Raw genomic sequence first — 12027 nt, forward strand, 5'->3', positions numbered from 1 at the left:
AATTTTATTGCTAATTACAATAATAAAATAGCATGCCAGTGATCCCATTTACTCAGGTGGTTGAAGTAGGAGGGTCACAAATTCAAGGCCAGCCAGAGTAACTTAGGAAGATGCTGTCTCAAAATAAAATTTAAAAGGCTGGATGTGTAGTTCAGTGGTGGAGTACTTCCCTAGCATACATGAGGTCCTGGATTTTCCTTAAATAACTAAATATAGGAATACCATCTAACCTGGGAGTATAAGCAAAAGAACTGAAAACTGAGCCAGGCACCGTGGGGCATGCCTGTAATCCCAGTAGCTCAGGAGGCTGAGACAGGAGGATCAAGAGTTCAAAGTCAGCTTCAGCAAAAGCTAGCCCCTAATCAACTCAGTGAGACCCTGTCTCTAAGTAAAATACAAAACAGGGGCTGGGGATGTGGCTCAGTGGTCAAGTGTCCCTGAGTTCAATTCCCATTATCCCCCGCCTCAACCCCCCAAAGAACTGAAAGCTGAGACGCAAGCACTAGTGTTCACTTTAGTATTACTCACATTAGATAAAAGGTAGAAATAATCCAATGTCCATTAACAGATCATGGGACAAATATGATATATACAGAGTGTTATTCAGCCATAAAAAGGACTAAAGTTCTGAAACATGCTGCCATGTAAAAGAACTTTGAAAACATGCTAAGTGAAACAAATCAGACACAAAAGACAAATATTGCATAATTTCACCCAAATGAAATATCTACAATAGGCAAATTCAAGATTAGTAGTTATGGGGCTATGGGGAAAGGAAAATGGTAAAAAAAAATGTGGGATAATAAAACAGCTCTGGAAACAGATTGTGATGACAGCTGTGTAACACTGGGCATTTGATAAACATGCTTGAACTACAGTTAAGTGTTTAAAAGGTCTCCCAGTGTCTTGGGAGGCTGAGGCAGGAGAACTGCAAGTCGAAAAAGTGGTTAAAAGGCAAGCTTTATAGTATACATAATACAGGAAACATTTTCTTTTTTGGGGGGGTGCCAGGGATTGAACCAAGGGGCACTTAACCACTGAGCCACATCTCCATCCCTATCCGTATTTTGTATTTTATTTAGAGACAGGGTCTCACTGAGTTGCTTAGGGCCTCACTTTTGCTAAGGCTGCCTTTAAACTCACAATCCTCCTGCCTCCAGAGCTGCTGGGATTATAGGCATGAGCCACTGTGCAAGGCTTTTTTTTTTTTCCTTTTAAAATTGAAGCTTGGGCTAGGAATGTGGCTCAGTGAGAGTGCTTCCCTAGCATGCATTTGTCCTTGGGCTCTACCCAGTATATGGGTGAATCCACAAATACATAATCTGTGAATTATGAGGATCAATTGTTTTAACTTTCATAATTAATTATGGAGAGATACTCTATGTAACATAAACATCTTGTTTCTGGTTAATACTGTCCCACTAAGTTTAGTATCCATAGAAGATTCTTGCCTTAATCAATTATTACTGTGATGATTACAAAACGGTGAGTTTTCTAACTTCAACATTTCTTTTATGTTTATTAGTTGATGTTTTACTAGGAACGAGCTTTTCTCTTCTCCCTTGTTACTTATTTATTTACAGTACTTCCCACTTAATCTGTAGGGACATGTCCCACAATTCCCAGGGGATAACTGAAATTGCAGATAGTTTTGAATCCTACATATACCCAGTAAATGATTTTTTCGTATATATACCTACCCTATGGTAAAATTTAATTAAAAACTTAGGCCCAGTAAGAGATTATCTCTGTCACTCAAAATATGTTACAGTACTCATCCTTCCTCTTGCAACAATGAGATGATACAATACCTACACAATGAGATGAAGTGAAATGAATGATGTGGGCACTGTGATGTAGCATCAAGTTACTACATCAGGGTTATGCAAGTACTACAATAACTTGACAGCTAATCTAATTATCAAGAAGACCACTAAGTAACTAACAAGTAGGAAGCATATATAGTATGGACACAATGGACAAAGGGATGATTTTTAAGCCAAGTAGAACAATGGGGATTTCATCAAGTCAGTCAAATTTCAAATACCTATATTGTTATTTCTGGAATTTCCTATTTAGTATTTTCAGGGTGACTGTGGGTAACTTAAATTATGGAAAGCAAAACTACACATAAGGCAGGACTACTATGTATCAGTATGGACTCCTGGATTCCTACTTTATTTGAATATAATCTAATAATAATATTGTTGTTATTATTATATTTTATTTTTGGTACTGAGGATTGAATCCAGGGGCACTTAACCACTGGGCCAATTCCCAGCCTTTTCATTTTTTATTTTAGAGGTAGGGTCTCACTAAGTTGCTTAGGGCCTTGCTAAATTGCTGAGGCTGGCTTAAACTTAGGATCCTTCTGTTTCAGCCTTCCAAGCCACTGTGATTACAAATGTGCACCACTGTGCCAAGCCTAATAATATTATTAATTCTGATGCTCAACCTGTAATAAACTGGCCAATAGAAATGTATTTAATCTGGCTCTCATGTCCCCTTGACAAATATACATTATCTAAAAACTTGAGCAGCACTTTTCAATTCCCCGGTTCAATAATTCTTCTTCCTCATTAAACAATTCCCTGCCTTTATAGGCTTCTCTCTGATTTATTAGTAACCAATGGAAGGCACATCGAGAGAGAACAGAAAATGGGATATGTTAAACCATCAAATTATAAATACTTACATGAAGAATTGTGAACCATTTGTATCTTTCCCTCTGTTGGCCATTGATAAGAGAAATTCTTTGTTGTGTTTAACAGCAAAACTTTCATCTATAAAGAAGTAAAGTTTTCAGTTACATTATAAGCATATAATAAGGATATAATAAAAAAGTATATGAAATCTGAAATAAAATTTCACCTGAATACAAAAAGTAAAGATGAAAGCTATTAAATTAAGTTCAACACTCATATGCTTATAGTTTTCCAAATGATTTTTACATCAATAAAAAAGACAGAAAACATAATTTGTTGGAAAACTAGCCAAATCTCATAGTATCAAAAGGATTTTTAAGCCGGGCACGGTGGTGCATGCCTCTAATGCCAGTAGTTAGGGAGGCTACGACAGGATTGTGAGTTCAAAGCCAGCCTCAGCAAAAGCAAGGCATGAAGGAACCTCAGTGAGACCCTGTCTCTAAATAAAATACAAAATAGGGCTGGGGATGTGGCTCAGTGGTAAAGCTCCCAAGTTCAAACCCAAGTACATGCCCCCCCCAAAAAGAAAATTAACCATCAGATTAGTTGAAGATAGTTGTATATTAGTATACATGTATATTATAATGAATAATCTAGTTGAATCAATAACCAAATGAATAAAATGTAAACATTTTTACCTTCAAAAAATCCTCCATAAATAGATTCCCCTCCTCGTCCATTTCCTACAAATGAAAAATAGACTCAGAATTCTCAAGACAGTGAACTTTTTGAAGTTGCTATCTAAACCAACATACTTCCTACAAAGTAGTGTGTGAATGATTTTTGAATCAAAGGATCAACAGCAAGTTATAAGATATTAACTTTACATCAGCAATGACAAGATCCCAAATTACCTTCTTTCACTTATGATGCTGTAATAAGAATGTGATAAAGCATATTAAGATTCTTGGAAAAAACAGTTTTCAGATTCTAATGATGACTACACAGTTTCTTCAACAAGAATAACATTTTTTTTCAAAGTGTCTTTAGAAATAGTTTTAAGCTGAGTGTGGTGGTGCATGCCTGTATTCCTGTGACTCAGGAGGCTGAGGAAGGAGGATCTCAAGTTCAAGGGCAGTCTCAGCAATTCAGCAAGCCCCTAAGCAAAATATGAGATTTGTCTCAAAAAATAAAAAGGGCCAAGGATATCACTAAGTGGTAAAGTGCCCCAGGTTTCTGAAATCCCTGATATCATGAAAAACAAAAACAAACAAACAAAAAAACCAAACTGTAGTAAGAATTCCAAAATCAAAAACAGCCAACATGGGCTAGGGATGTGGCTCAAGCGGTAGCGCGCTCGCCTGGCATGCGTGCGGCCCGGGTTCGATCCTCAGCACCACATACAAACGAAGATGTTGTGCCCGCCTATAACTGAAAAAAAATAAATATTAAAAAATTCTCTCTCTCTCTGCCTCTCTCTACCTCTCTCTCTCTTAAAAAAAAAAAAAAAAACAGCCAACAGATTTAGAGATGAATACAGTTGTTATATGTCTAATCCCAACTACTCAGAAGTCTGGAGCAGGGGAATTTCAAGTCTGAGGCTAATACGGGCAATTTATCAAGAACCTGTCTGAAAAATAAAATAAAAAGGACTAGAGTGTAGTTCAGTGGTAAAGCTTCTGCTCAGCAAGCATGAGTCCTCAGATTAAAACCCAATTACAGAAAAGAAGAAAAAAAAAAGGGAAACTATTTCCTATATGTTTTCTTCTTTCATGCCATTCTATGAGTACTTCTACAATTTGACCAAAGACTAATTGGAATGAGAATAAAGTCAGACTTAGACTTCTAAGAATTTGTCTAACATTAAGATCAATGACATACAAAGATTATAAATATGTGGTATTCTTCTGTGGGAATCAAGGTCTCACCTTCACTGAAGTCACCACCCTGAACCATAAAATCCTTGACAACTCTGTGGAAGAGACAACTCTTATAATGCAATGGCTTCTGAGTTGATTTCCCTGTCCCCTTTTCACCTGTAGTAGAGAAGAAAAATTAGCAGGATACCTAGTAAACACAAAAATCAAGGAAGTAGTATTAAAGCAAAATTACTTATGAAAGCTTTTGCCCTGTAAAATATAACTACTCTTGTATAGATTTCTTTAAACTACAGAACTTTCACTCCCTTCCAGGAAAAAAAAAAAAAAGCATTTATCATTTTAAAAAGCCATCCACAGGGCTGGGGATGTGGCTCAAGTGGTAGCCTGCTCGCCTGGTGTGGGTGCGGCCCGGGTTTGATCCTCAGCACCACATACAAACAAAGATGTTGTGTCCGCCAAGAACTAAAAAATAAATATTAAAAAATTCTCTCTCTCTCTCCCACTCTCTCTTTAAAAAAAAAAAAAAAAAAAAAAAAAAGCCATCCACATCCACATTTTTTGGGCAAGTGCAGAAATCAATCTCAAATAAAATGCACTATAACTAATATTTCTAAGAATTATTAGGGCAACCGAAAATGTGAACAAACCTGTACAAAGACACCGAAAGTTCTCACATGTTTTGGGACACACATCAGAAAATAATTCAAAAACAACTCTTCCAGCTGAAAAAGAAAGTATCTGGTTTAAACTTCTTTACTAATTTAAAGTATTAAATACTAATTTTTAAATGTTAACTAGGAACATTAATATTCTTACCAGGTTGATTGTTAATGGCGATGTCAAAAAAACAACGAGGACGCTGAACTTTTATTCCCATTGTTCCAATGCAGACTAAAATAGAAAAGATTTTTCCTGAGTAATTGACAAAATAATTCCATGGAGCAAAAACCAGAAATATGAATTGAATTATTTTTATATGTATTTCCATGAGGTAAATCATATGGATTATTAATGCTCTCAAAGATTAGATTGTGTTTTGTGAGAATAGAAAAGACTTCAAAGATAAGGCTTAGCCATTATCATATAGTCAAATTTTTATTTTATCAACCAAATATAAGATTGCCAGCACAAACAGAAAATTGTATTAAGTTTGTATGACAACTGAACTGACAGGCAGATTACCTTTAAATTGAAAAAAGAACACCAACAAGGGCAATTGATTCAATTCTTTGCTCCTAGAAAGCAAAAATGAGAGTTCTGATTAAAACATGAGACTTAATAAGAAATAAAAAATGGCTGGGGATATATATGCTCAATAGTGGAGTTGCAAGTACTGGTGGTAGGAGGAATTCTAAACACCATCAAAAATAAATCATCTATAAAAAACAAAGTAGAATTTTTGTTTAGGTACTGGGGATTGAACTCAGTTGCTTAACCACTGAGCCACATCCTAAGCCCTTTTTGAGACAGGATCTCTCTAAGTTGCAAGGGCCTCAAATAAGTTGCTGAGACTGGCCTTGAACTTACAATCTTCATGCCTTAGCACCCCAAGTCGTTGGGATTACATCTGTGAGCCACCACACTGAGCAAGGTAGAGTATTTTAATAATAGTAACATGTGGTAGATATAAATGCTAAGTAAAAGCACAATACGTTTTACTCATTACATGAGGCTACTTTTTTTTTTTTTTTTGGTACTTGGGATTGAACTCAGGGCCACTTGACCACTGAGCCACATCCCCAGCCCTATTTTGTGTTTTATTTAGAGACTGTGTCTCAATGAGTTGCTCAGCTCATCACTTTTGCTGAGGCTGGCTTTGTACTCTCGATCCTCCTGTCTCAGACTCCTGAGCTGCTGGGATTACAGGCCTGAGAAACAGTGCCTGGCGAGGCCAGTTTTTAATCATGAGCAATTGCCTTTCCTGATGTGCGATTATAGACATACCAATGAGGATTATACTGTGTAACAGGTTTACCTACATAGCAGATACTTATTTTTAATAGAACTTTTTTTTCTGGTAAGGCCCTTATTTTTAAAACTTGAAATTTTGAATGTAATATCTGATGGGGGTAGAGAGTTTAAGGTGAAGAACAGATGAAACAAAGCAAATAAGTTAAATAGTATACAAACTGACTATAAAAATGACATTTTCAACTTTCAGAAGCGACTAACTAAAATGTATATGCTTTTATGAAAATGAGTATATCTAAACTAAGCTGGTGGCTCAGCAAACAGTACACTATATTTTAGGCCCAGGGAAACTCTAAAAGATTTATAGGCTTTATCCTGTGTAGATCTCTCCCCTGGGCCACCCCGGCACCCTGCCAGCTATGAACTGAACCTAAGGTCTTGCTCATGCTAACCATGTGCTCTTTTGCTGAGCTATATCCCACTCTCTTAATTGTAAAGTTTTTACTGAGACAACTGTAGATTCACATGGAGTTAAAGCAAATAATAGACAAATCCAATATAAACTTCACACAGTTTCACCCTGGTATAGTCTAGATAAACATTCCCCAAAAGTGCATGTATTATTAAAGATTTGGTCCCAGGGTGGTGCTGCTGGCAGGTAATGAAGCATTTAGGAAATAAGGCCTAGTGGAAGGGGATTGTGAGACTCCAGCCTCTTGTCTTTTTCTCTTTGCTTCCTGGTTGATGGGTATAAGCACTTCTGTTCTACCACTTGTACTTATGCCATGTCTTATCACAGGCCTAAAGTAATTCGTAAAACCATGAGCCAAAATAAGCCTTTTCCCTTTACAAATTAATTATCTCAGGTATTTAATTACAGTAATGCAAAGTTGCTTAATATACTCCTAATGAGAACATTTTGCAAAATCTTTATATCATAGTAAAACTGAGGCTGATACAACCTACCTATCATCTATCTTACTAACATGTGCCTAGTTTTAATTACATTTAGTTCTACACAATTTCATCATTTGTGTAGGTTCACATACTAACCCTTATCAATTTTACATAAACCACAAGTCAGAGCATTCAACAAAAGCAATGGAAAAGTGAGGGATGATAACCTCTTTGTCCAAATTACCAACAATGACAAAAATGCAAATTATATGTATTAACCTATTTGTTTAGTGTTAATGTGAATTAGGGATTAAATTATATAAAAGATTATGTTGCATTTGAATTCAGTCAAAGAATTGGTATATTCACTTTGGAATTACTGCATGGGAAAATATCATTTTTCCTAACTTTCTCCATCTCAAAATTCTAACAGATATAATGGATAGTGGTATTGCTTTAAATAAAACAAAGGAAACAAAAAGATATCTTTCAAATCCTTCAGAATTTTACAGACACGAATTTTCTTTTCTTTTTTATTTTTAAAGAGAGAGAGAGAGAGAAAGAGAAATTTTTTTAATATTTATTTTTTAGTTTTCCACGCACACAACATCCGTGTCTGTATGTGGTGCTGAGGATCGAACCCGGGCCGCACGCATGCCAGGCGAGCGTGCTACCGCTTGAGCCACATCCCCAGCCCCAGACACGAATTTTCTTTAAAAACAAAACCAGGGGCTGGGGATGTGGCTCAAGTGGTAGCGCACTCGCCTGGCATGCTTGCGGCCTGGGTTTGATCCTCAGCACCACAAACAAACAAAGATGTTGTGTCCACCAAAAACTAAAAAAATAAATAGATGTTGAAATTCTCTCTCTCTCTCTCTCTCTAAAAAAAAAAAGACAACCAAAAAACCTAACCAGGTGTGGTGGCACATGCCTGCAATCCCAGCGGCTCAGGACGCTGAGGCAGGAGGATCACAATTTAAAGCCAGTCTCAGCAAAAGTGAGGCTCTGTCTCTCAGTAGCTGGGGATGTGGCTCAGAGACAAGTGCCCCTGAATTCAATCCCTGGTACCAAAACAACAACAACAACAACAAAACCTAGCAACTTTATAGTGTCCTGCTAAATTTGTTGCAGTATGTCTTTATGTATATAGTATTTTCCTTGCTGTATATTTGGAATTGAGAATACTATGACTCCACAAATATGAGGAAACTATCCTATCTTATAGAAAAACATTAAATTACTACTTAATGGCAGTATCCAATTACATTTTATCTTCTAAACAATTTTTGTAGGCCTTCTTAAGTTTTCTAGTTTGGGGATGAAGAGCCAGAAATAGAATTTTTTATACTATTTTCCTCCAAAGAAACTTCTATAGCTTTTTTTTTTTTTTTTTTAATTACAATGTCACAGGTGGTGATTTCTATTCATATGTGTTTAGGTACAATACTGCCAAAAACATGCCAAACTTCTTACTATTACTCTTAATACCTTATAATAGTGTATTCTTAAAAACAAACTCCAAATTTGAAAACGAGGCAAAAATGATTAAAGCTGAAAAAAAGAACCCCATTTGCCCATAACCTTTCAGACAAAATCTTTGATGATTAAGTTTCTCAATTCCTAGATACAATGTAAACAATCTTATATTTGTGGAACTTGGAAAATGGAATGACTATCACCACTAATTTATGGAGTTTTAATAGGTTGGGGCTACTAGGATAGTGATTTATTCTGTTCCTTGATCTGAATGAACACTGTGTACAGGCAAGTTTACTTGTGAAAAACGTTGAGCTATGTGCAGGAATTTCTGTACTTTTCAGTATACTGTCATATTTTAATAAAAAGCTTATTTTGTTAAAAATAATCAATATATCTAAAACAAAACTCTTTATTCTCCTCCTACCCTCATTCCCTCAAATAGACAGTAAACATTATTCCTGTCCCAGATGATAAGTCTGAAAACTTGGTAGTCATCTTTGGTTTCACTCTCCCTCACACCTCATTTTCCAAACCATTTAAAAATAGATGGCTCTAACTTCAAAAACTATGCTAAACAGGGGCTGGGTTTGTGGCTCAGTGATAGAGCACTTGCCTAGTACATGTGAGGCACTGTGTTCGATCCTCAGCACCACATATAAATAAATAAATAATAAATGAGATTTTTTTTCTAAAAGAACGCTTTAAAAATTATCCTAAATAGTCTATCTTTACAAATATAGTCCTTCCTTATCTGGACTATTGCAACATCCTCCCACCTAGTTTCTGGTTTTTATTTTTAGTCCTGTACTATTATCCACAGAATAACCAAAATGAAATGATTATTTCAAATCATAAATCTTAGCCAGATATGGTGGCCCATACCTGTAATCACAGATGCTCAGGAGGCTGAGGTGGGAAGATCCCAAGTTCGAGGTCAGTCTCAGCAAATTAATGAGCCCACTAATTTGAGCCCATGTTTAAAGAAAAAAAAAAAAAAACAATAAAAAGGGCTGAGCATGTAGATTAGTAGTAGAGTGCCACTGGGTTTTATTCCCAGGATTGGAATCAAATAAGTAAGGTAGGCATGACAGTACACTCCTGTAATCCAAGAGACTCAGGAGACTGAAGCAGGAGGATAGAAAGTTTCAGGCTCAGCAACTTAGTAAGACCCTAAGCAATTTAGCAAGATCCTGACTCAAAAAAAAAAAAAAAAAAAAAAAAAAAAAAAAAAAGTCTTGAAATGTAGCTCAGTGATAAAGCATGCCTGGTTCAACCAAAGTAATTAATATAAATAAAATTTATCATGTCTTTTAAACTCTAATGTCTTACAATCACAATTAAAATGTTTTCCATGGACTTTAAGGCTCTAAACAGTACTGCCCAACAGAAATATGAACCACATATGTAGTTTTAAATTATTTTAGATACCATATTTTGAAAAGTAAAAACTGGTTAAATTCTGTAATGTATTTTATTTTAACTCAGTGTATCCAAAATATTATCAATATATAACTGACACAAAAATGTAATTAAGATATTTTACATTCTTTTTTGTACCAAGTCTTAAAAATCCAGTGTATATTTTATACTTTCAGTGTATTTCATTTCAAGCTAGCCACATTTCAAATGCTCTGTAACCACAAGTAGCTCATGGTTAATGTATTACAATTACATAGTCTAAATATTTTATCTCCTATTGACCTATACAACTTTACCCCCTACCACTTTCTTCAACATTACTTCAGTCACACTGGTACTCCTGCTGTTCTTCAACTATCCCATGACCTATTTCCTTGTCTTTTCCTTTATTTACTATTCCCTCTATGTGGAACAAGCTTACTTCAAATTTTCACATGGCTCATTCCCTCATTTAGTTTACTGCTCGGGTAGCACCTTCTCTTCATAAAGGCCATCCCTGACTATTCTATCCAAAACAGTAACACCCTTTTCTTCTGCTTTATTCTCCCCATCCACCCCAGTTAACTGGCACTTTATTATAAATTCAAGTTTAAAAAAAAAATCTTTATTTTGTTTATTTATTTTTATGTGGTGCTGAGGATTGAACCCAGTGCCTCATATGTGTAAGGCAGCTGCTCTGCCACTGAGCCACAACCCCAGCCCCTAAATTCAAGTTTTTATATCAATCTCTTCTCATAAGAATATAAGTTCTGGGCTGGGGATGTGGCTCAAGCGGTAGCGTGCTTGCCTGGCATGCGTGCGGCCCGGGTTCGATCCTCAGCACCACATACAAACAAAGATGTTGTGTCCGCCGATAACTAAAAAATAAATATTAAAAAATTCTCTCTCTCTCTCTCTCTCTCTTTAAAAAAAAAAAAAAAAAAAAAAAAAAAGAATATAAGTTCTATGACATGACAGACTTTAAGTCTTAGTCCCCTCTTCACCCCCTAGTGCTGCAAACAGTGCTGAGCACATGGCAAGTAATCGCTATTTATTAAATGAATGAATAAATGTGAGAGGATAAGGACAGTAAGGGTCCAACATTAAAACAACAATAAAAATGGAAACTCCCCAAATATATCATAATGGGAGAATAGCTGAATAAATGATGATATGTACGTGTTATTTAAAAACTATTTGGCAGTTCAAAAGTGGTATATAACAGCCAGATATAGTGGTGCACACCGATAATCCCAGCTACTTGGAAATCTGGACAACTTAGATTCTCTCTCAAATATTAAAAAGGCAGGATATGTAGTGCAGTAGTAGAGTGACCTGGGTACAATACCTAGTACCAAAAGAAAGAAAGATAGAAAAACAGAAAGGAAGGAAGAAAGAAAGAAAAAGTTGTATATACTTAATCCAGGGCTGGGATGCAGCCCAGTGATACCAGATGTTTGCTTAGCATAAGTGAAGCCTATTTGATCAAAAAACAGTCTTATTTAGATAATCCAAGAAACCTACCCAAGACCCTAACAGTCCCTTCAAAAAAAGATGCACAGAAGTACTTTTTTAGCACCATAAAATATCCTACTTCTACAGATAAAGGTCTCAAGAATACATATAAAAACTGCTAATAGCATTTCTTCAAACGATATCAGGATTAGGGACAGAAGTCAATGGCATCTTTAGCTCTAATTGTATGTTTCAAATTTTGCAATGAGAATAGGTTCAATTGTTAGTTCACCAACTTAAAATTAATAAAACAAAAATAGGGGGCTGGGGATGTGGCTCAAGCGGTAACGCACTCGCCTGGC

The 12027-nt window shown here is 35.9% G+C and overlaps 1 protein-coding gene across 4 annotated transcripts in view; it reads right to left on the reverse strand.

The window, feature by feature from the left end:
- Positions 1 to 12027, reverse strand: part of Ppig (peptidylprolyl isomerase G) — a 52269-nt gene that overhangs the window by 26082 nt on the left and 14160 nt on the right. For 2 of the 4 annotated variants that reach the window (XM_076865681.2, XM_076865682.2), the window contains exons 2-7: positions 5708 to 5760; positions 5342 to 5416; positions 5173 to 5247; positions 4574 to 4681; positions 3344 to 3388; positions 2696 to 2783 (exon numbers count right to left, since the gene is read on the reverse strand). In XM_076865681.2, the coding sequence (XP_076721796.1) occupies positions 2696 to 2783; positions 3344 to 3388; positions 4574 to 4681; positions 5173 to 5247; positions 5342 to 5402 (377 nt within the window). In that variant the 5' untranslated portion in view covers positions 5403 to 5416; positions 5708 to 5760. The remainder of the gene's footprint in view (positions 1 to 2695; positions 2784 to 3343; positions 3389 to 4573; positions 4682 to 5172; positions 5248 to 5341; positions 5417 to 5707; positions 5761 to 12027) is intronic. The other 2 variants (XM_076865683.2, XM_076865684.2) reach the window with 1 other exon arrangement.

The sequence above is a fragment of the Callospermophilus lateralis genome, chromosome 9 (genome assembly GCF_048772815.1).
Source record: "Callospermophilus lateralis isolate mCalLat2 chromosome 9, mCalLat2.hap1, whole genome shotgun sequence".
NCBI classification, from domain to species: domain Eukaryota; kingdom Metazoa; phylum Chordata; class Mammalia; order Rodentia; family Sciuridae; genus Callospermophilus; species Callospermophilus lateralis.